This window comes from Pipistrellus kuhlii, unplaced genomic scaffold (assembly GCF_014108245.1).
Source record: "Pipistrellus kuhlii isolate mPipKuh1 unplaced genomic scaffold, mPipKuh1.p scaffold_m20_p_24, whole genome shotgun sequence".
NCBI classification, from domain to species: domain Eukaryota; kingdom Metazoa; phylum Chordata; class Mammalia; order Chiroptera; family Vespertilionidae; genus Pipistrellus; species Pipistrellus kuhlii.
In genome coordinates, this window is record NW_023425523.1 from 8587067 (window position 1) to 8612706 (window position 25640).

General features: G+C 43.4%; 1 protein-coding gene across 1 annotated transcript in view; it reads right to left on the reverse strand.

Moving 5' to 3' along the window:
• Positions 1–12600: 12600 nt before the first annotated feature.
• SPAG17 (sperm associated antigen 17) overlaps positions 12601–25640 on the reverse strand; it is a 126373-nt gene continuing 113333 nt past the window's right edge. Inside the window, exons 42-49 of the mRNA XM_045586966.1 lie at positions 25281–25404; positions 23433–23573; positions 22501–22637; positions 21034–21218; positions 18710–18770; positions 15922–16066; positions 13707–13851; positions 12601–12736 (exon numbers count right to left, since the gene is read on the reverse strand). Of these exons, the coding sequence (XP_045442922.1) occupies positions 13712–13851; positions 15922–16066; positions 18710–18770; positions 21034–21218; positions 22501–22637; positions 23433–23573; positions 25281–25404 (933 nt within the window). The 3' untranslated portion in view covers positions 12601–12736; positions 13707–13711. The remainder of the gene's footprint in view (positions 12737–13706; positions 13852–15921; positions 16067–18709; positions 18771–21033; positions 21219–22500; positions 22638–23432; positions 23574–25280; positions 25405–25640) is intronic.

Consider the following 25640-nt stretch of genomic DNA (forward strand, 5'->3'; position numbering starts at 1 on the left):
GAACTGAGGTGTTTTAGTTGGGACCTGAGCCAAACACAGCATTTGATGACTCTACTCTTCAAGAGCATCAACACCATCTGCTTCAGGGTCAATGTCAGGGTTAGAGTCATGGGGATAAAATAACTTCCTAACTAGTCTGGCTCACCTGCCCTGAGCTGCTCTTGGAACGAGACCCCCGAGGAGCCCATTGTGAACATAAAGCAAGCTCTAAATGAAATGGGCCCTGGAGGCTCCCAGTGGTGAGTGTGAGTAGGATGGTGAGTGTGAGCAGAGATATACAGCCCTGTCCTGAGCTCCTGCAACTTTTCCTGGATCATCCCCACCAGTGGGAAAGAAGGACTGCTGACCAGTGTTGGCATCATGTTTGAAATAAACAGAAATACCTGCCTCAGTTTTAGACTCTTGGGTGGAATGTGGGGAGATAGACTCCTTCAGATGACCTTTGTACCTACCAGCTGTCTGGAACTCCAAGGCTAGACCACATTTAAGTAAAGAGGTCTGACTTCCCAAAGCCAGTACTTCCACCAACAGTCTGGATCCCAAGCAGAGAAATAGGACAGTGCAATCCTCACAACCCAGACTTTCCAAAACTCTCAAGAAATGTGTATGGCTCACATGTGCAGGCATCTAACAAAAACTGCATTTCCTCATCATCAGGGAGAAAGAAATTATGTCCCTAAGTGAAACCACACAAGGCCTCTGTCAACTTGGCCAAGGCCTTAGCTGAGCCCTGTGCACAGAAGGTCACTGGTCATTCCATCAGCTGGGGAGGAGGTCCAAAACCTTAGTTGATGGTTCCCTGAATCATGTAGTGGCAGGTCTTCTCACCAGGGCAAGGTAAGTGGGCATTGCTAGCCTGGGTTTAGGAGAATCTTCAAGACTTTGGGAAAGACCCCCACTGTCCCCAGAGGTTGGAGTGCAAAGTCTGAGAAAAGAAGGCAAGGAGGAGAGGAAGGTCCCTACACTTAGCTCCTACCAGGGGTGTTTCACAGAATTGTCACAGAAGAGCCAAAAGAGCAGTGGGAGCATCAGTACAGACATCTTATAGATAGGCCCTCGGGACCAAGTGGGATGAAGTTGGAAAGATCCATAACAGGCAGAGTTGAGTCTGGATCCAGGCTCCTGAATCCTCTCCCATCACCACTTTCCCTACTCCTGCCCTGATGAAACACAACCCCCCCCCCCAGCAAACAGTTAGGTGCAGACTTACCAGACATGATGCGGTGTCACTGAGGAGAAGGATGAGTGTGCTGTGCATCTGGGCAAAGACTGGTCCCTTTATAAGGCTCAGTCTGGCTCCTCCCAGGCCCTGGGAGCCATTGGGCCATGTTCTTTCTCTGCTTCCTGGACCATTGCCTCACTCAGGTAGGAGGGACACACCTCGGAGTGTGTGTTCATCTTGTTGCTGTAAAATCCCAGGCAACTCCCAAGGGAAAACACCTAGAGCTATCTTCTGTCCCTCACTTCACTGGGATTAGGGGTGTGGAAGACAACAATGCGATGTGTCTTGAAAGCACAGGGATTATGGTAGAGAAAACTGGGTTTCTGAACTTAAAGAGGATGGGAATCTGAAAGGCCGAATGGTCTGTGTTTGCTCATCACCCAGTCCTTCCACAAGTTTGCTCTGGCATCTAATAAAACTCTGTCCAGTAGTTAATAAGTCCTTACCTGTGCCAGGCATCACCTTACCTGTCATATTAATATTCCTCCTACACCTTCAAAACCTATGAGATAGTGCTGTTACCCTCATGTTGAGGACAGGGAATTGAGGGAGTAAGAGGTAAGCAAAGTTCCTATGGGCACAAGACTAGTAGACAGCAAGCTCAAGATATGGTCCCAGAAAAGCCTGATTCCAAACCTCCCTCCTAACCTCACTTCTAGACCTCTGGGGTCACTGCAGGGCCTGTGAACTCAAAGACCAGAGAGGAAAACAGGGTCACCTCACTCCCATCTCCACGGGGGATCCCCACTGGAGCGCTGGGAGGGAAAGAGGTGGCATGATCCACAGTGACAGACCAGGTAGGACAGAGAGCATAGCACCTCACCTGCAGGTGAGGGAAGACTGGAGGTCAGAGCTCTGAGTTCTGGTGTTGGCCCCACACTCTTGAACTTCACTTTGCAGCTCTAGGGGCTGCCTGAGCCCATCAAGGAAGCCACTGTCTTGACTCAGGGATGGTGACCACCATGACATGAGCCAGCAGGAGATTGGGCAAAGTTGCCTCCCCTTCCATGATGATGCCTTCCTATAATTCTTCAGTGATGTTTCTCCTTCCCTTATGCAAGACAGTCTGCTTAGGAGTCAGTGGCCATGCCCTAGGGTCTGCTGTGTCCCAACTGGCTGTGGAAAATTTAGTTCAGGTGCAGGAGACAGGTGCTTGGAGATTAGGATGAGGCCTGTGGACCTCTGGGGAACAGCCCTACTGACTCACTAAGGAATCCTTGTTCCTGCTCTCTGCTTCCCTTAGAACATCCTCCCATGAGTGACAGGACTGCTCAGGCACTGGGCACCTTGGGACCAGACCTACCACTGATCCTGGGTCAGGTCTCCCCCACCTCCAATGTATTGGGTTTCCATACCTGGCCCTCTGTCCCAGCACCAGCACCAGCACCTCTGGTTCATTTATGTAATGTGTTCTCATCGCCACTAAAGGCCTGCTGTGAAGGATACACAGGAATCCTGGAGCAGAGGCACTGAAATGTCTTTCCCACATTCGCCCTGGTTTAGCTTTTGAAATCTGAACAATGTCAAGATACTTAAAATTCATTTTTAAGTTTTATATTTAAGTTTTGCTTTGTTCAATCTTGGCCTCACTTTCAGAGTGAACTATGTATATTCTCGGCTTACAGAATCTAAACAACATTTATCTGTTGTAAGGTATCCTATTTTACTTATATTCTTATTTTCCTTTCATCTTCATTACCATTCAATTTCCCCAAAAAAAGCCAAATAAGAAATACATGTTTTCTGTTTATTTTTATGCATGCTCACCAATGTAAATAGTTATTTTGGTCCGTGTTCAATCATTTTTTTTAAAATATAGATTAATTATGTAGAAAAGGGCAACAAACTATAATACACAGTCTAATGAATCTCTTACACTCATGACTGTCTCCCAGGTCAATGAATAAAACATTGCCACCGCCCGCACCAGCCTGCTTCCTCTCTTCTCCAAAACCATCATCTGAACTTTTATGATGAGACCCTCTCTCTGTTTCATCTTTATTTTACCACCTAAGCATACATTTCTGAACACTGCCATTTCCTCGCTTTCAAATTTTACTTGAAGGGAAACATATTCTCTACATTTTTCTGTATCTGCTTTATTTTTCTCAGTATTACACATTTATAAGCTATATGTTGTACTCTGTTCTTCATTGTACTAGTGTACTATATATATCTTTATATGAATGTGACATATTTTTTTTTTATGATTCTGCTTTAGATACCACATGCTTATCACTTTGTCTTCTTTTTGAATGGTTTCTAGCTCAGGTGACCAGGGACTTTGACCTCTGAGCTCCTGTTCCTAGGGGAATCAGCCATCCTGTCTGGTGAGGGTGTGGAAAGGGCCCAGGGCAGGTCCTGCTTGTGTAAACCTGGGTGTTTAAGGAAGAAGAAGGGAACATGTTTCAGGGACCAATTTCAAAACAGCCCTGTTGATTGTCAGACATTGTGTTTGCAACTATTGTGACTGACAACCAAGTCCCACAAGTTTAAGGAGAACCCACTGAATACCACTCACTGTGTTTTAGGATGAATATATACAAAACATTTAAAAAAATTTATCTCCCCTCAATGCTCACACTTCAGAAGTGAAGACAAAGAATAAAATAGAAACTGTGGATGCTGGAGATGTACAATGACAAACTCTATAACCCAAGAAGAGAGGGGTAACTTTCTGGGGAGGAGAGGTGGATAGGCCAAGGAATTAAAATGAATTGGGCCCAGCTAGCATGGCTCAGTGACCTATGAACCAAGAAGTCACGATTCAATTCCTGGTCAGAGTACATGCCCAGGTTGAGGGCTTAATTCCCAGTGTGCGGCATGCAGGAAGCAGCTGATGAATTATTCTCTATCATCATTGATGTTTCTATCTCTCTCTCACTCCCCCTTCCTCTCTGAAATAAATAAAAATAAATTAAAATAAATAAGTAAGTAAATAAATAAATAAATAAATAAATAAATAAATAAGTAAAATTGGTTAAGTAATTTCCTGTTGGTCAGGAAATCTAAAATGCTAATAAGTTTACATTCAGAGACTTAGTTCTCAAACAACGGATTCAATTTATTAGCTAGCTTTTAGATAAGATTGTAAGAGAGCTCCAGAAAAATATAGAAAAGAAGAAAATAGAATGCTTGCTCATAAACCCAGCATCATAGGCCAGAGGGTACTCCTACATAATTCTTGAGGGCTATTTGTTTCAATCAAACTTGGCTTACAAAAAAAAAGAAACACGATCTTATTATTTTTATTATTAATACTAAAGGACCGGTGCACAAAATCCGTGTACTGGGGAGGGTGTCTCTCAGCCCAGTCTGCAACCTCTCAATCTGGGACCCCTCGGGGGATGTCCATCTGCAGGTTTAGACCCCATCCCTGTGGCCTGCAGTCGGACATCCCTCTCACAATCCAGGACTGCTGGCTCCTAACCACTTGCCTGCCTACCTGATTGCCCCCTAACTACTCCCTTGATGGCCTGATTGACACTTAACTGCTCCTCCGCTGGCCTGATTGCCCCCAACTACCCTCCCCTGCTGTCCTGATCACCCCAAGGCTTTTATTAGTATATATATGACCATTCACAGAAAATTTTACTAACCCTGCTTTACAATAAGGGCTTGACGATTGAATCATTGGGACCAGACACCAAAATTTCCTTTCTTTGAATAGTGGAGGGAATAATTATCTTGTCTTTAAGTTACACTGAAATTAAAAGGAGATAATGACTTAGAAAAGTATAAAAGCACCATATAAAGACAACTATCTTTTTCATGTACTGAAAAGACAATAAAGTGGTAAAATGAAAAACACTATTTTTATTCTCCCCCGTCCTTCCTTTACAGCCTTTATTTAAACTTGGAAATTTATAAAAATTTCACTCCAATTTTCATTCAATATTATTTTGTATTGGTTTCAGGTTTTATATTAGTTACAGAATAATGGTTAGACAATCGTATACTTTACAAAATGTTCCCGATATTTCCAGTGCCACCTGGCATCATACCATCATTACAACACTATTGACTATAATCCCTATTTAAGTTACAGTGGGTTTACAGGTTCCTTCCAGTCTTTCTTTTGTGTTGTTTGCCTTTCCTTTTCTTTCTCACTTCTTCCCTCATTTTCCTTACATAGTATCTCAATTGGCCATCAAAGCTCAGTGAAGCCCTGGGACATGCTTCATCCATTTTACAGTCCAGGAAACTGAGGCCCATTCTAGTTGGCTGTGGAACTTGACTGAGCGCCCAGGGAGTCCTCAGAGCCATGCTCTCTGTCCTTCGTAAGGGGCAGCTGCTGGGCAAACAGAACAAACCTTCCCGTCAGGCTTCTGAGCCTCTTCATTGAGGACGCTCCACATTTTTTCCTCTCTCCTGCCCCCATTCTTTACTGCCCTACCTTCTCTGGAGCAGGTGGAATGCTTCTCACTCACCAACTAGGCATGCTCTGCCTGGGGGCAGGGTGGCAATGGCTTGCTTTTGGGTCAAGGCGGGAGAAGGAGTCACCGCCTCTGAAGTTGGAAGGCCGCCTGGGCCAGGCCGGTTAGCACAGGAGCTTCTTTGAATCATGTCAGTCAGTCCAGTACCCTGCAGTTCAGCACCCTCCACAAAGGTGGCATTGCCCCTCAAACCCCGCCTCAGGTCAATGCCCTTTGCCTGGGCGCCCTTCCATGCCCCTTGATCCCTGGCCAGGTTCATCCACATCTTGGGGCCACTGAAGAACCCCTCTCTGCAGGCGAGGCCCCAGCCCGAGCCCCCTCTGGTGCACCTCACCATGCCAGGTTTTTGCCTTTGATTTATGGCATTGGTGACAGCACAATTCTAGCAAGCTTGGTACCCAAAGGGGCACAGGGTCAGTTCTTTGCCCAGAATGTTAGTGGTTGCAGTAGCATTTGCAGATGTCACCCTGAGCCTGCTGGCGAAGGCAGTGCCTGTGTGGGGTGTCCTCACAGGAATGGTGAGGTGCTGCTCGGGGACCCTTGGAATGCCCGCCTCCTGGCCAGCTGCTTTGCCAAAGCTGTGGCACTCATCCTGGAGCTGCTCTTCAGGCAGCCCCACAGTCATGTTCCCGGGGCCCCATGGGAGTGGCTAAGCAGGCCTGGCTGCACCTTCCCCGGGTAATGATATTCTCAGGGCCCCATTTGCATGGCTAGATGGCACCTGGCACTGCCAACCCCACCTCCTCAAGCCCCGATGGACTGGTACCTTGTGGGCAGCATCTGGCGCTGCTTTACTGGCCTGCCCTGGCTCCCAATGGACCCAGAGCCCCAGGGGTGGGCAATGGCACTGCCCGCCTGACCTGCATATGCAAATTTACCCTCCAGCTTTGATGGGTTAATTTGTATACTCACTCCTGATTGGCTTGTGGGTATAGTGGAAGTATGGTCAATTTGCATGTTTCTATTTTATTAGTTTAGACTAGAGACCCGGTGCATGAAATTCGTACATGTGGGGAGTGTGTCCCTCAGCCCAGCCTGCACCCTCTTCAAACTGGGACCCCACAAGGGATGTCTGACTGCCTGGTTAGGCCCAATCTCACCAGACCTCTGGCCCAATCATCCCCACTGCCCTCCTCTGCTGACCCAGTCACCCCTAAGAGCCTTCCCCTGCCGGACTAGTCACCCCCCAAATGCCCTCCACTGCAGGCCTGATTGCCCCCAACTGCTCTTCTCTGCTGATCCAGTCACCCCTAACTGCCCTCCCCTGCTGACCTGATGGCCTCCAACTGCCCTCCACTACAGGCCTGGTCCATCCCAACTGCCCTCCCCTGACAGCACAAGATGGCCGTCCACATGGGGGCAGCCATCTTGTGTGTTGGAGTGATGGTTGATTTGCATATTACCTTTTTATTTTATAGGATACTCTAATTTTTGGAACAGCTTCAGATCGGCAGACAATTTTGGAACAGAGAATTTATTTCCTCTATACCCTCTCTCCTCACTGTGTCCCCTGTTTATTAACATCTTAGTGTGGAACATTTGTTATAATTAATGAACCAAGATTGACACATTATTATGAACTAAAGTCCATGCTTTAATTAGGGTTCAGTCGTATTGTGAAATTTTGTGGTTTCTGACAAATGTTCATCATTACAATATCATGCAAAGTAGTTTCATTGTCTTAAACATCACCAGTGCCCCCACCTATTCAGCCATCCCCTCCTATCCTGAATCTTGATTACTGATATTTTCACTGTCAATATGGTTTTGCTTTTTCTATAACATCATATATTTGAAATCATACAGTATGTGGCTGTTTCAGAATGGCTTCTTTCACTCAGCACTATCCTGGCAGTTTCCTCCATGTTTTTGTGTGGCTTGATAGTTCAATTCTTTTTCTTGCTGGTTAACATTCCACTGTATGGGTGTACCACAGTTTATTTATTCATTTACCTTTTGAAAAACATCTTGGTTACTTCCAGTTTGGGGCAATTATGAATCGTTTCTAAAATCGTTCATTTGGAGGTTTTTATGAAGCTGTAACTCTTCAACTCACTTGGGTAAGTATTGTTTGATGACTGCCTGTGTCCAGGACCAGCAACCCAGGCATGGGTTGAGGCAGGGCAGGGCCAGCTCTCCTGTTCCCTTCTGCCAGAAAAGCAGAGCCCCTGAAGCCTGGCCCAGCATCACTCAGTTCCATTGGGCAGAACTGGTGGGCCGCATGTTCACTCTTGGTTGCAAGGGGCACAGGGAAAGCAGGGAACAGACTCTCTGAATGGCTTAGATGAGACCAGACACACATGGAGGTACTGGGCACCTTAACCCCAGCAAAACTGGGCTCTGTTCGCTCAGAAGAGGGGTTGGTACTGGGTTGGACGTAGATGGTGCCTGTCCCAAACCTCTCACTTCCAACACCCTTGGCTCTACACTTGTTTCTGTCCTCCTGGTGTCATGTTTGTCCTGCACTGTAGTTTTGCTCACTTGTCATGGTCTGGAATCTCTTTTCCTGGTTTGCGTGTTTGAATACTAGGTGTTGACATTCATTCAAATGCCACTTCTAAGGTATCTAGGTCCACCTCTCCTCCTCTCTTCTTTGGGTTATACAGGGTGACACTGTACATCTCCAGTATTCACAGTTTCTATTTTATTCTTTGTCTTCACTTCTAAAGTATGAGTATTGAGGGGAGATAAAAGCTTTAAATTTTTTTCTTGCCATATGTTCATCCTAAATCACAGTGAGTGGTGCTCAGTGGGTTCTTCTTAAACTTTGTCCCTAGAACAAATAGTCCAGGTCTAAGCTCCAAACAGCCAAGGACAGCTGGGGTCCAGAGTCCATTGGGAGGAATGAGACAGAGGCTCAGGATAAACAGTAAATGCTAGCAAGATGGTTCCAAGTGCTGACCTGGCTGTGTAGTCCATGTTGCCAAAGGACTACTGGCTCAGGGACTGGGAGATTTTTACAGCCTTTCGGTGGTGGGAGTGACAAGGGAGATGCTGGGGTGAGACCTGGCTGTCAGTCACAACAGTTGCAAACACTAATGAATCTGACAATCAACAGGGCTGTTTTGAAGTTGGTCCCTGAAACATGGGCTCATCCCCTTCTTCTTCCTTACACACCCAGGACTTACACAAGCAGGGCCTGCCCTGGGCCCTTTCCACAGCCTCACCAGACAGGGTGACTGATTCCCCTAGGAACAGGAGGTCAGAGGTCAAAACCCCTGGTCACCTGAGCTGGAAACCATACAAAAGGAAAACAAGGAAATTGAGGGCATGTGATATCTAAAACAGAATTATAGAAAATGATGTGATATTCAAACCAAGATATATAGTATATAATGACAAATAGTACAACATGGATATAGCTTATAAATGGAATACTGGGCAAACTAAGGCAGACATAGAGGAATATACAGAATATGTTCTTCTTGGAGTAAATCTGCTTAAGTGATAAAATACAAATGAAACAGAGAGAGATCCTCACGCAGGCGAGATTGATTATTAACTCCATTTTCAGTCCTTCTCCCTCCTCAAGAGCATGGGGGCAGTGCTGAACACTGCAGGCGTCCAGCCTTGGCCTGGCCTTTCTGGTGCCCAGCCCCCATCCGGGAGCCATCTGTCTAACAAAGGATCTCCGTCCCCTGGAATTTCAGGAGCTCTGTGCCAGGAATTGGGGGGCAAAGACCAATCTATATATTTTCTATTATCTCACAAGCACCCACCCAGTCCTGAGACCAGTGGTTCTCAACCTTTCTAATGCCGCGACCCTTTAGTGAAGTTCCTCATGTGGTGGTGACCCCCAACCATAAAATTATTTTCATTGCTACTTCATAACTGTAATTTTGCTACTGTTAATGAATCGTAATGTAAATATCTGTATTTTCTGATGGTCTTACGCTCTACAGCAGCGACCCATAGGTTGAGAACCGCTAGCAGGTGCTCATGTCACCTCCCACCTGGCTTGAGATGGATGGACAATCACACCTGGCGGCAGCACCCCTTCCAAAGCCAAGCAAACATCTCTGTGCGATCTGGGGCCCGCACCCACCCGCCCTCCTCTAGTGAAGCGACGCTGGTGCCACCCCCCCGGGACTCGACCTCAGCACTCTGGCCCTGTAGACCTGAGCGGGAGGGCGGCTGTCAAGGGCATGTTCCATTATTCCCCTCAGCTGGACTACACTTTAGGCCCCTGACTTTTCTTTAATTACAGCATTTATTTAGGACACTTGTAAATTGTTTCTCCACCCTTAGAGGTGTGATGGTTTTACAACCTGGGGACATCTCTTTGAAACATAATCATCAAGGAAGAGAAGCCCCTGTCCCCAGGTGTCTGAGAGACAGGAAGAACCTAACTTCACTGGCACCCTGGCTCCAATCCTAAAATACCTCCAGCAGGAAACAAAGATAATGCTTCCTTTCCTTAGGAAAGCCAGTTAGCAAGCACAGATGGCTTGTGAGTCCCCCACGCCCCCTCTTAAAAACTGCCCCTACCCCTTGTGTCCTAGAATCGGGTATCCCGATGTGGCCTGTGCTTTTCCCCTATTGCTGGAGATAGTATCAGGATAAAATCCATTTCTGTTTGCTCACCTTGAGCATTTTCTTTAAGAGTTCCTATATGTATTAGCTTTCTGATACCAGATGAATTGATAAACTTTTGTTTCTCATTTTCTCATTTGTAAAATGAAAGGGATCTGACAGAACTGTTGAAATAAATGAAATAATGCATGTCAGATCGCGTGACATGAACACATTATACATTGAATAAGTATTTCCTTATCACTTTTTCTGTATCAAGAGGATACATTCTGCCCTAACCGGTTTGGCTCAGTGGATAGAGCGTTGGCCTGCAGACTGAAGGGTCCCGGGTTCGATTCCGGTCAAGGGCATGTACCTTGGTTGTGGGCACACCTCCAGTAGGTGTGCAGGAGGCAGCTGATTGACATTTCCCTCTCTTTGGTATTTCTAACTCTCTATCCCTCTCCCTTTCTCTGTAAAAAAATCAATAAAATATATTTTTTTAAAGAGAGGATACATTCTAAGAGCCCACTCATTGCTTTTTCTGACACTGATCTTTGGTGTCAACACATATGAGCCTATCAAGTATATGGAGAAATGTGGATGCCCCTTATTGTATCTCTGCTCCCCTGTCATTAATCCAAAATATCTTGTTATTGCCTCTCTCTACCATGATGATATGAATGTTGACATTGAATCCCTAGAGTCTACTAAGCAAAAGAAGTGTCTGAGTGAGAAACTACACCAGCCTTCAAAATTTTTACATATAATGGTGGTTGATGACACACACAGAAAAAAATAAAAATTATGTAAGAGAATTAACTAAGAGAGCTCTGATGGAAGTATAAGTACAGACTGATTAAATAAAAAAATGTCAGCTTACTATCTTTGAAAGGCAGTAAAATGTTGGGAAAGATTTCTAATCCATTATTTAACTTAAAAATAATGATCTTAATCAAAACAATTGTCAGGCTCTGGTGTCAGAGTTTCCCATAGGAAAGTCGATCCTAGAATCAAGGACAACTGGTCCCTGAATATTTCTTCTCAAATGTTGCCTGACTCTCTTCTGTCCTCTAGTGGGCAGCTGTAGAATTATTTCAATTGTACCAAACCCTTCATTTCAGGTTTAAGAATATTAAAAACATTCTGTAGGCAAAAGAATTATAGAGAACATAATTTAATATTCTCTGAAAATATCATAAAAGTGAATCCTATCTCAAATTTATTTCTAAATGCATCCTGGGTCCTGTGTTGGTTTGACCAGCTAGCTGCCTTGCTAAATTCTAGGAACAAAATTATGAGTAAGAAGGGATTAAAAAAAAAAAAAAAAAAAAAAAAGCAGCAAACATTATTGGGGACTTGCTGTGCATCAGGAACTGTGTTAAATGTTCCACAGACATTATTTCATTAAATCCTCACAAGAAACTCTGAGGGGTGTGTGTATCAATCTATCTAGATAGATACTATCCTCTTGAGTGGTAGGATGGTTAAGTGCCTGTTCAAGATCACACAGCTAGCCTGCGAAATATTTGAAGTCTTGCTCAACTATCTAATTCTAAAGCCCTTACACTTAGCAACTATGCATTCTTATCTATGAAACACACTACGAATAAAATTTCTTAGGTAGCAATGGATTGAGCAAAGAGCCCAAATATTATCATTCCTTTGCCTTATATTGCCACCACATTTCTTATGCACTATCAAGATTCTTCTAAAAGCATCTAAAGAGGTAATGCCACTTCTTCACTTCACATTTGTAATTCAATCTACCTCACTCTGGCTCTGGCTTCAAACTGAAAATACTTTAAAGGTTACCAATGACTTTTGTCATTGAAACAGTGCTCTATGTGTATTTCTGCTGATCCTTACTGACACTTCCAAGAGCATTAAACCCAAAAGGCCACTAACTCCTTTTTCAGAATGGTTCTTCTAACATCATTCCATTATTTCACATTGCTTTTCCTTCATCTTCTTCTTCCTCTTTCCCCCCATTTAACTCCCCCCCTCCCCCCGCCGCCCCCTGCCTTTCCTCCAGATCCTCAGCTTCATCTCAGTAAAGCCCTGTAATTTTTTGTTGTTTTTCTTCCTATTTTTAAAATATTTTATTTATTATTATTTTTTTATTTATTTTTTTAGACTCAAATCCTCTACTTAAATTCAGGAGGAAGGAACTTTTTAGCCTCATTCTGGTTTTCTGTTCATTCTCGTAGATGAAAAGGTAAACAAGTAGCCGTGGCCATTGTGGCTGGGGGTGGAGCATTGGCCCTGGAATGGAAGTAGCGCCTTTTAGCCATTCCTGGGAGTTACCCTTCCCAGGTGTCCACCTCCATTCTTAGCGGGGCCCCGAACACTCGGTCCCTCCCTGAAAATTAAAAAGAAAAGAAGAACCAGAGATGCCTTTGCATGCAGTTTGCCACTGTGTTAGCCCGTCTTTATTAAACCGGGCAGGCCCTCCAGGTGCAGTGCTCTGGGGTCAAGGAGTGGGTCCTGGTGACTTTGACGTCCATGGTGAGTGTGTCCTTTGTCCTCATGTCTGTAGGCTGAGAGGATCATGGAGGCTGTGGAACTATACCGAGAAGAAAGTGCAAAAATGAAAGAACACAAAGCCATTTGTAAAGCTGCAGGGAAAGAGGTAAGATGCCCACTACGTTACGCTCTGGGAGACACTTGTAGGTAGAGAATTCCTGAGAGGAAAACTATTGTGCAGGACTTAATAACTCAGGTCAGAACTGAGAGAAATATAATAGAATTCATTCTCACTCAAACATTAGAAAGAGTGAATTGAGGAAGTGGGGGTGGGGGAAGCTTGGCCTTAATGGAAAGGAGAGCGAAGTGAGATGTGGTATTGGGTAGACACACCTCTTACTCTGGTTCAGAGGCAGGGCACCCAGGTCAGATTTCTGGGAAACCTGTTACCCAAACTCACTCGTAAGCTCTATCGAAACTGAAAGGCCTGATGCTTCATTACACTCAGTCTTTCAATTTTTAGGGTCACTGTTTTCTCTTCTAGAAATATAAATACTATTATCTCCCTGCCTGCGACAAGCACCATCAAAGTCTCATTTTTAATGACTGGATTTAATTATTTTCTTCTTAGGTTCCTCTCCCCACCAACCCCATCCTGATGGCTCACAGCAATGTCTCTGTGAGTACTACATCTAAGTCTCCCCTTGGTCAGTTAGAGGTTACTCTCAGGGGTGAGGGGAGGGGTAATACTTTGTCGTTAAAAATCCCTCCTGAAGGGGGGTGTCCTCTAGATATGACTCATAAACAAAAACTTTTTGGGATCCTCACTTTTGAGCTCCATTTCTTCATTTGTAAAGTGGGGAAAATAATACCTATCTCACAGGTAGTATTAGGGAGGATTAGATATGATAATGTATATAAAAGAATAGCTATTGTAGTTATTAAAAACCAGCATTTCATTCCACCAGGCTAAATGGCTCCTTGGTTTCTGGCTGTAAGAAGAGAACAAACTTTAGGTCTAAGGCCTCAGATTTGAATGGTTAAAAATCAGATTACTATTTAGTACTTACTGGACCTAGTGTGGACTGACTTCACGGGCCAGGAAAACTCCTAGATTAGAGGAAGTGACTGAAGACGTCCTCTGGACCAAGGGATTTTCCTTTCCCTGGGGAAAGTCTTTGGGTCTCTTATCATAATTGTCGCTTGTTAAGACTGGTATAATATTCATTAAGGACTATGATTTTCATGGTCAAGTGATCTATATTCACAAACTTATAACATTTCAGAATTTGAACCTCTTCTCTAGCACCATTAGCTCAATTTTAGGTACTTTTCTGTTTAATGCAAGTTTTACATGCTCAGGCTTAGGGGATGAGGATGGATATTGATCTCTTGGAATTTCTTCTGTTCCCCCTAGTGCAGTGGTCGGCAAACTCATTAGTCAACAGAGCCAAATATCAACAGTACAATGATTGAAATTTCTTTGGAGAGTCACATTTTTTAAACTTAAACTTCTCCTAACACCATTTCTTCAAAACAGACTCTCCCAGGCCTTGATATTTTGTGGAAGAGCCACACTCAAGAGGCCAAAGAGCCGCATGTGGTTCACGAGCCACGGTTTGCCGACCATGGCCTAGTGTATGTTGCTCTGCCTCTCTAGAGGAACCATCAGTCACCATAACCAGACCCCCCAACCACATCACTACACAATTTTATGATTTTTGGTGCAGAGGGGCACAGAGGGGTATGAACTATCACTGCCTTTGGAAGAAGGTTAAAGATCTAATAAAATCCTTTCCACCATCTATCTGTGCCTGGCAGGTGGTCTTTAATCTATAAGGAAGGAAATATGAATTTTATCAGCACCACTGCTAACTGCTCTAATGGCTGTGATTAGCAGCAGGGATTCTTTCTCTTGCTCCCTAAACAGACCCCAGATTTCTATTCCTTTCCCACACCTTCATTCATCAGCTCTTTATAGGTGATGCATAAAATTATGTCTCCAGATCTGACTCCAGCTGAAATCCAGTTCTGTATATCCATGATTTGTTACCTGAGCCCGCAACCTTGGAGTTGAACTCATGTCCTCTTCCTTCTATCGATGGGTCCCACCTCAGATTTTTCAGCTCTCTTTGCCAAATGACCTTCATGAGGTCCCCCTTCCACGTGACTACTGTTGCCATATGTAGTTCTTGTCCTTACACTTGGCCTGTCAACATAGTTTTCCAATAGTTCTTTCTTACACAATAACACTGGATTAATTTTTATAAAGACATGCTAATCATGTCCCCAGTGCATCAGAAATCTTTAATGATTCACTGTTGCTTATTTAATAAAGTTTAAGCCAAGGGTTAAAAATCTTCTACAGCTTAATTCTAACCAACTTTCTCACTATACTTCCTAATACTTCTCAAACTCCCTGATAACTCTCCCAAACATCTGGAACTTTCCTATTGCTATGGGCTTAGTTGTTCTTTCTAGTTTATATCTCCTTTCATCAATCTGCATTCTATAAGACTCAAATATCAGATATATAACACAAGAAAATATATATGTATTATATATATAAACTATAGCACAAAGTACCGTGTTTCCCCAAAAATAAGACATCCTCCGAAAATAAGACATCCTCCGAAAATAAGACATCCTCCGAAAATAAGACCTAGCGCATGGAAAGATAATACATCCCCTGAAAATAAGACCTAGTGCAACTTTGGAAGAAAAAATTAATATAAGACACTGTCTTATTTTCGGGGAAACAGGGTAGTATGATTCATGTCACTGGAGTACAAAAAATATAGAAATCAGGTATGAAGGCTTTCTGCTACTAGTGTATAGGTCTTTTGAGATAGAGTCCAATTTTCATTTTTATATATGAGAAATATTTCATATAGTACCTTGCATATAATAGGTACTCAAAATCCAGATGATAGCTACATGTGAGACATTAATATGAGGTATGTATGCATAATTCAGTGAATATCCATTCAACCTTTATAATAAGAACATATCTCCTGTCTCTCAACAAGATTACGAGTTTTTCTTGATGACAAATACTTGCTTTAAAAAAATGTGGCACTCCATACACAGCCAGTGACATTGGCATTAATTCATCTTGCAAAGATTATACTGGTGCTGTGTGTTAGGCTCTTTGCTTGGAATTAATGAAGCTATGGAGTGCGGGTGTGAGAGAGTTAGAAAATACCCTTTGACTTCTGTGTTCTCCTGGCCAAAATGCAATTTTTGCACCATGTCTGACAATTCAAACTGAACTTTAAAGGATATTTGCTTCCACGGGTAAGAACAGAACGTCATGCTCGGTCATGATCTCAATATTGTGAAAGATGTGTGTCGATCCCTTGGTGCTGTCCTCGCCCAAAACCATGGCAAACAGCTCCACTTTCAGTTCTACCTGCAGGCCAGATGCCACCTGTGGGACACAATGGAGCTTTAGAATCAGACAGATCTGAGTTCAAATCCTGCCTTTCACACCAAGTTGGGCAAGTTCCTGAAACTAATCTGGGTTCCGCATCTATAAATTAGGCCTGAATGAATGCTGACTGTTACAGCATTTAGAAGAAGTACTACATGAATGAGTGAGACAGTATTCCATGGAGTAAATGGGACCCAAGATAAGTTGTTGAAGAAAGCCAGGTGCTATTAAGAAAAGGCATAAGGATGAATGCCATGCCCCAGAGGTGATACCAAAGGCAAACTTTATAGTGCCCATAATTGTGCTAGTTCTCAATGTCACTAGTGAGTTTGTATTGCTTGGCATCCTTGCAGATTAGATTTAAGACAAATGTGAATGTACTCTAAGAAACTTACCACTGTCCTGCCTCTTGATTTCTACTTTTCCTTATGTGGGACCTGTGAGGTGACAAAGCCAGTAGAGGGAGACAGAATTCGCTTAAAGGCTGAACTGCCTACGTCTGAACGCCATAGGGAAGAGGTCTATACCCACCAAGAAGAAACCTGATACACAACGAAGAAGAAACAGGGAGGAAGGAGCTTCAAGAAACAAGGAGGACTGGGCTCCTCGCCTTGTTCCTTGAAAAGAACACCAGCCAGGAAACAGAGTTGTTTGTGTTTCCAAGCTGCCTCTCGGGGGTGGAGGGTAGGGGGTGGGGGGTGGGGGGGTGTCCAAAAGTAGACTTGACAACAGTTATCTGGAAAAAATAAGTCCACAAGGAAAGCAATTTGATACAAATAATTTCCTCCTCCATCTTGTTTTAAAAATAATAGAATCGAAGAACATTTCAGTTTTTTCAACAATGTGTGAGGCACATCCTGGAGGGGATCCAAGAGCTGTTTTCTGAGAATCAGCCCTGGGCCCTCCAAGCCCGACCATTAGCAGCGCTGGGAGGAGGACATCCTGCACCAGGGGCTGGAGTGCAGCCCCACACAGGTGTGCCCAGGCTGTGAGCAGATTCATTTAGTGTTGGCAACCTACCGAGCGGGCGGTGGCCAGATTGACATATGGAGAAGTCTACAGATTATTTCTTTGCCAGAGCTAAAACCTACTGTCAAAAAGAAAAAGAAAAAACAAACCTCACAGTATAGAGTGAGCTTCAAAGAATACACTCTGGATTTTAGTATCTAGAAAGGTCTATCCCACAGGCACGCTGGCATTCGGTCCAATCCCTACCTTGAGTGAAGAAGACCTGCTAAATTCCCAGAGCCCTCAAAGAAGAGCTTGCTTTGAATTCTGTCTTTGCCTTATGTTGTGAAGATTCTGAAATCTTGACACAGTACAGTGATAAATTGTTTGGGAGAGAGACTCATGAATTTGTGGACCTAATCCCAAAATGCATTTCTGCTTGAAATTGGGGCCTACATAGTACTGCTTCCCAAGTGGAAAGATATTATTAGAGCTGGGAGAGCATTAAGACATGGTTTGGTTTGAGCTCCCTCTGCAGCAGAGGACAACAAGGCACTCAGGATTCATTAGCCAACATCACTGAGCTGCTTGGACCCACAGTTGACATAAGAAGCCAGGGTATTGAACCAAGGTAATCCTTCACTGAACCAAGCCAGTCCTTCTATGTCAACATATAACATCTCGGACTCGGTGAGCCCTGTGTGCTGGACATGGGACTGGTGCCCTTGCCCAGTGTTCCCATGAGCCTGGGCATGGCCCCACCTGTGACAAAGGGTTCATGCATCCACCAGACTTCCTCACTCCACTCTGTCTTCCAGCCCACATCTTCTGAGCACCCACTATGTGCTCGGCTCTTACTCATTTTGTCACCCCCTGCAGCCTGGCACACCGTGGCTTGTGGGAGGAACCATTTGTTGGGTGAAATGAAAGGATTGTTAAAGCAGCAGGATGGTGCTGACCAAGAAATAAGTGTTAAGATTTACAGATGTGATGTTATTCTATTTTAGACAAACTTTTGTTTATATCACACTAAAGTTCTGAAATTATAATTGAAAGAGGCAATATACAAGTTTTATACTAACATCCTATGGGATTTTATCAAATAAAGTCAGAAAAGGTTGACATTTTAACATCTGTATTTTCAGAGATCTGTGGAGAAATGGGGCAGCTGATGAATTTAATATATACTGTTCCTTAGTATATTAAACAATATACTTATTAATATTCTTAATCATATTCTCTGGCAAACACCAAGAGAACAAATCAGAGTTACATAGAATTGTAAGACTGGAATATTTCTTTTTCCCAAAGGATTTTTCACTGCAGAAGGATTTGTCACAGGCTATAGTTAGGCAATCAACTTCCCAAATGCATGTTAAATCATGTCTAATTATTACAGATATATTTTTCGTATAACCAGACATAACTGTAGTATTGGGCGAACTTCAGAAATGTTTCCACAGCTCAAAGTTTAACTTTGTTTACACACAGGCTCCGTCTCGTGGTTATTACATGAAGTAAGTGACATCAAGCCACATACTGCACCAATGCCAGGAATCTTTTGCTTGTGCTACTAAAAAATGAGACTTCGACATGGTTTAAATGGAACAGGGAAAAGGACTTCACTGGAAACATATCTGTATTCATACAGAAACACACTGACACACACAACAGGCAGCACATGGGACTTACAGGCCCAGGTTTGTAGGTCACTTTCAGTCCCATGCTGGGCGGCGGCTGCTTTATCCTGAACCTACAGGCCGAGAGATGGGAATAAATTTATGCCATAATGAAAACCACGAACAGTGGATGAACCTGGGTATTAAAAATCAGCAAGGTTGTTAATATTCACGCTATAGGAGCATGGGGTCCACACCATTAGAAAGGCAACCCAATATTCAACTGGAAGAAGATTCTGGGGCCCATTTCACAAGCGCCCTTCCAACAGCTGTCACCGCCGTCAAGCACGCTCCTAGCCCGGCTCCAGCTCTGCCAAGCAGCCGGGCCGGGCAGAGCCAGGAATGTTTGGCTGTGTGTGCATTGCAGTGTGGCTGCCTGCGTGAGCACAATGCCGACTGTCAGATTGCGAAGCTGAAGAATAAAGGTTTGGGGAGAGCAGCGGAGCGTGGGGGCCAGTCTCGCTCTGTTGTGCACAGGGTTTGATGTTTGGGGGGAGGAGATACAGGCAAGTTGGAGAACTTGAAAAGCCCTGTGCTCACACATGGGGCCTATTGTTCCCTTTCCCTTCTTGTGGTTTGTGGGTTCTGCCTGAAGGTTGAAGACCTGGAGTAAATTAAAATGCTGGGGAAAGCCCACCTCCACATCCATCCTAACCCTGCTCCTGTGACCTTCAACTCAGCTGTTTGCCCTGGAGGGGCTAAATGTAACCCCTGGAGGAGTGAACTCTAAAGCTAAACTTCTATACTGAACAGAGGATCAGCACGGATGAGTTTATCAGTGTGAGGTTGACTACCCCTTTCCACCTACTTGTTGGCAACAACCTAAACAATCAATAATATCTGATCCGGTGGCCTGGGGTCCTCCTCAGGCTGTTTCTGAGGCAACAAATATAATTCCTGAAGTGGGGGTTGGCCTCAACTGAAATGAGACTGAGATCTTTGAAACCCATGCTCCTGTTGCTCTGCTGAATGTATTTCTGAATCTGATTCCAGAATCACAACCATTTTTGGACTTGCCACTCACACTGAGAAACACTTGGCAATTGAAACAAACATTTATTCCATGTTTATGGGAGAAATCCTCCACATTATGCTAAAGTTTAAGCCAAAATGGAAAAGAGGTGATTTTGTAATGGGGAGTTTGTCTTGGTATAGAACCCCCACATGCAGCAGTGATGACAGTTGTGTGGGTCCAGTGAGTTGCAAGGAACTAGTTGGTAGCCAGGAGGTCTGAGGCCTCACTTGACTCTCTAGCCTTCAGGACCTTAAAACAAGTCACAAAAGAGACTGCTCAGGGCAATGGGTTCACGATGCAATGTGCAGATGACGCTTTATTGAGTTGTACACTTGAAACCTGTATGGTTTGGTGAACCAATGTCATCCCAATTCAATTATTTTAAAAAAGCCACATAAGTTACTTGGTTTGTTCCTCTGGCATAGTCTCTACAAGCTCTGAAATTCTATTGGTTTTGAGTTGGAAATGAGGGACTGACACTTCCCTGTCACTGAATACCAGGTGCAGTGTGTTTTCAACTGGGAGTACAAACCATGAGTTAAAATATTTGTTATTAATTCCAATTCAGAACTTCAGAGCCAAAATGACCCTGATGGTTCAGGCTATATTTCTCCCTTTTTGCTTCTACTCTGCAGAAGTAATGTAATTAAAATCATTTTTAGATCATATTGATAAAGTTAAAACATGTCAGTTATCATAGTTGATGGTAGATTTGAGAAATAATTTGAGAAGCAGACTTTCAAATTATGTGGGTTAATTATTGTTAACACTTATACTGTGCCCCCCCTTTTTTTCCCCCTAGAGCTGATCAGGCCTGGAGTCACTTCTACCAAGGTATGAATAATGATTAATGGTAGTTAAAACCGGTTTGGCTCAGTGGTAGAGCGTCGGTCTGCGGACTGAAAGATCCCAGGTTCGATTCCGGTCAGGGGCATGTACATTGGTTGTGGGCACATCCCCGGTAGGGGGTGTGCAAGAGGCAGCTGGTCGGTGTTTCTCTCTCATCGATGTTTCTAGCTCTCTCTTTCTCTCTCCCTTCCTCTTGGTAAAAAATCAATAAAATATATTTTTAAAAATGTATAATGATTAATGGTAGGGCAAAGAAGTACCTACTAATGCTTGCGGCTTGATAAATATTGATTTTCTGAAGAATGAATGAATCAATGAATGGGAGAATTGCAAGTAAATGAATGAATGGTGTGAAAATCCAAGAGTCAGATTATAATTACAGTTCAATTCAAGAAACATTCACTTATATAGATAGTCAAAAACAAGCCACAGAGTAGGAGGTGACTAAGCAGATGCGGGTGCCTAGGCCTCACCTGCAGAAGTCCGCACCAATATTCTTGAGCTTGACAGTGGTTTCATAGGTGTGCCCTTCTCTAAGCACCCCGAACTTCACTGATGGAGGGAGAAGATGGAATCCAAAAGGGGATGAATTTGGGTTGTTAAGGGCAGCCGATGCAATGGAGGATGTTCTTACTCTTCCTCCAGCAGGATCTTGCACCTTTGCAATAAGGAAAAAGTAACAACATGAAATAAAATGGTTCCATTTTGAGTTCCCAAGATGAGATAAAGGCTTTGTCTCCAGAGAAAATACTGCTTGTCTTGAGAGAAAAGGAACACTTACTGTCTCATGTAATCCTTGAGCAATACCATTGTAAGGGAGTATTTCAGGCCTTGGTTTGAGGTTAGAGAAGCTCAAGAGTAGAGGATTTGTTCAAGTGGTAAGTAGCCAAGTCTCACAGTCAAGTCTGCCTGAATCCAAGGTTTGTGCTCTTTCCTCTGTGTCTCTGATGATCAGATGCTGACTCCCATTAGAATCACCTCCAGGACTCGCTAAGACTCCAATTGCTGACTTCATCCCTAGAGTTTCTCAATCAGTAAATGTGGGATGGAGTCAGGACGTTGCGTTATAACAAGGCCTCAGGTGTTGCCAGTGCTGCTGGGGCAGGTGATCACACTGTGAGATCCACTGCCCTGCGCCCTTGGTATTCCTCGCGTCTGCAGCACTGACCTCACCTGGGAGCTTGTCAGAACTGCAGAATCCCAGGCCCCTGCACCAGTGAGTCCGAATCTGTATTTTGACAAGATCTTTAGGTGATTCGTATGCACATTTAAGTTTGAGAATCACTTCTATCACATCAGTTATATACATTGCTTCAGATTCTGTGATGGCAACAGGCACAGGGTGCCATGAAAGTATCAAAGAATAACATCAAAACCTGTCTGATGAGCTTAAGGAAGGCTTCCAGCAGAGCTGAGGCGGACTCTTCATCTCCGAGGCTCTGAGGAAGGAAGGAGCTGGATGCTTTTAAAGGACTAAGAACTAAAGAACTAACAACCTACAATGGCGGAAGTACAGTGAGTTTTGGGCAAGGTGATCCAAGAAGCAAACAGGGCCACGCTTGTAGTCAGACTAAGATATTTGGATTTTATTCTAAGAGTCACGAGAAGGGTGACCGATGACCCTCTTAGCCAGCAGTGTGCTAGTAACACTGGCTTCCTGAAAAGAACCCTGATTAACAGCAATCGTCAGTTTCTTTGATGTAAGAATTCCCATCTGGGCTGATTTCAAGCTACCAGTGAACTGCGGGCTCAGAATTCCTCCAGGGAGCCTATAGGAGCAAAGCACTGACTTAGCTCATCTGTGTGTGACCTGCAGGCCTTCGAGGTGAGATGGTATGTCCAGTAAATAGCACACAGTGGCAGGCCATCAGTCCCTCCAATGGGTCAGGTTTACATTAAATGTTGCTTGGCTCTGGGAAATGTGTCCCCATGTCTTTTACCTTTGTGAGAGGCTGAGACTTGGGCTTGGAACTCATCAAATAGTGAGGTAACCTCACTTTCTCCTTCCTGGCTTGTCCTGCGACATCCTGCAGCAACGCCTGGGTTGGGATTCTCACGGGTGTACACAAATCTGATTCTGTCAGAGAGAAGGTTGAAATTACCACTTGGACATTTTATTCAAAGATATTCGAGGTCATCCCAGGGAATAATGGCTATTGACTTGGAAACCTTTTATTCCTTTTTAAGAGTGCATTTAAAGAAACAAAGGCTTTAAAAAATTAATTCTAGTGTTATATCTGCACATTTTGCTAAGACTGATCTCTCAATCATTCCCTGGACTCACTGGAGCTCTTGACACCTAGGGTGGCCTTCCATTCTATCTCTCTCGGTGATGTCACACTGTCCCCTCTGATTCTAGATCACCTTGTTTCTTCATAGTTTCCTCTTCTATCTCAGAAACTCCCATGCCATATCTTTGACCTTACCAACACCAACAATTTTACCACTTACAAAACTCATTTCAAGCTTCCCTCTATATATCATCACCTCCTATTCTTCTAGCTTATTACTCTGTCATATTTAATAAGCAATTATTTAACCTCATTGAGACCTGTAATCAATTGACTTTCTCATTTTAAACCATCACTCACCTCATTCTTGTCTTGCTTTCCTGTTTCTCTGGAATGGATTATATATTCCATCATTATATCCACTCCTTCGCAATCAGACTTTCTCATCCTCCCAATCCCAACATGTTAACCAACCTGCCAATGTATCCACATCGTGCTAAGAAGCCTTTAACAGGCTCCAGGTCCATGACATTATAGAAATTTTCCTATAACCACAATCAATACCTTCAATACCCAGTACCATCTCCCATACTCCAAAAGGACATCGTGTCCAGTATTGAGAAAGCATATGATTACCATACCTGTGGGAGACTTTGTTAAATGTTCAGTTTGCTTCTGGTTGGTGGACTCCTTGACATCCCCAGAACTCTCCGATTTTGGAAAAAGAACCTTATCTGAGGATTCCTGACCTACAACTTCTGTTGGCTGGGGATCTAGAAAACCTAAAACAAATATTATAAAGTGACATTCTGGACAATGGTACAATGACTACTAATGTCCGTGTTCTTTACAACGAACAAGGTGCTCACCCCCCACATTTGAGAAAGACTAGGAGAAAGCTACTAAGAGGCAATAATTCTTCCTACATGATTCAGTGCTTGCCCTTAAGCTAGCAAGTTCTTTCAGGGGTTTCTGACTATGAGCTATCTTGTTGGGTCATGAAATAGAGACCAAGTAATTTGGTCTATGTTAGCTGGCAAGAGTAACTGAGATGTGAATAAAATTTTTTTTTTCTAATCTTAAATGCATTCAATACTGTAGACATGTAATTTAAAAAAAAAAAAATCTTCACCCAAGGATATGTATTTATTGATTTTAGGGGAAAACATCAATTGACCAGGGACCTAACCTGGACTTGAACCTGAAATCTTTTGGTGCATGGGATGGATGATACTCCAACCAAGTGAGCCACTTGGCTAGGGCTGAACATCTAATTGTTAATTAAAATGTATCTCTCAAAGGAATCAGTGCAATTTGAACACATTTTAAGTGAATATATCGAGGACCAACTTGTGTGGGCCAGCCCTGGTTGAATGAATGGTGGTGGCTGCCTGGAGGACTGTGCTGAAAAACTGAGGTCTTTCCCCGTCTCAAGAGGAGAATAGGCTTGATCGATTAGTGATGCCTGTCTAGGGTGTAGGTAGAATCATCAACCTTCACCCCTGATTTCTCCCCATCACACTTACAAGCCCTTGCTCTAGCCTTAATCCTTGCTTTGCAAACTCTGACCTATCATCACACTCAGGAAAACTTGCAGTAATGCCACAATGCCTGCTAATAGAGTCTCCCAATCAAACTCGTGTAGTTGCCCCACAAAATCTTTTATGGCTGTTTTCCTCAACCCACATCCAAAGTGCATGTGTTGCATGTCATTTTCATGATTTATTAGTCTCTTTTAATATAGAATAATGACCTCATCTTTTTCTTTGAATAATGTCTGAAGAGTCCAGGACAATTGTCTTTTAAAAAATGTCTACATTTGGGGTTTGTTTGTTTCCTGTTAATCAAATGCAGTTTAAAGATTTTGGGCAAGATTTCTCCTTCATAGACCTCATATACTCACTTCATATTGCGCTGTATGAGAACCCCACCCACACTCCCACCACCTGCTAGGCTATCTCATAATTGGCAGAAGTTTGATCAAGAACCAACTTGGGTAGGCCAATCCTGGTTGAATGAAGTTTGTTAAAGTGGGAAATGCCATTTATCTCCATTGTAAGGGTACATTTTCCTCCTGGTAATTAGTAGGTAATATGTGAGGTGATGCTCTGAGACCCTTTGAATAACCTATTCTCCAACAACCTTTCATTACCCCCTTATTTTTTCAATTAGCCAGGTCTTCTTAATGCTTTTAGGTAAAATTTAAGCACACTGGATGACAACTAAATTTTAGTTACATCTTCCTTTCCTCATGTAAGTCAGACATGACTAATATACAGGTTATAGCAGGTCATGCCATTAGCTGCCTGGAGGACTGTGCTGAAAACCTGAGGCCTTTCCCTGTCTCAAGAGAAGAATAGGCTTGATCAATTAGCAATGCCTGTTACTAAGGCAAACGGTGGTAGGAAGTAGTTGTGGTCTAAGAGCCACTCTCAGGTATTCTTCATTTAGGCACAGTCACAGGAACAGGAGCTACACAAACACATTACCCGGATGAAGACCACTTGTATTTTTCTCAGCTGTTTTGCTCACATCTTCACCTTTCTTTGTAAATGGAGGCAAGTTTTCAGAAAGGGTGTCCAGATAAGGAAAAACCAAAAGAATAATTTTAGACTTACACATGGCTGAAAGGCAGCTGCCACAAGCATGTTTAATTGATAAGCAATGATCAAAGTCTCTTTTTTAAGGTCCTCGAAATGAAGTTTTGTAAACTAAAAATTTCTTCAAGAGACTTATTAACTCAGTTGTAGATTTTGTTAATTAGTTCCCTATAATTTCTTCTTAGGCAGCCTCTGGTTAATAATAGTGTGTGGAATTTTCATAGCAATACAGGGAATTCTGAACTTATA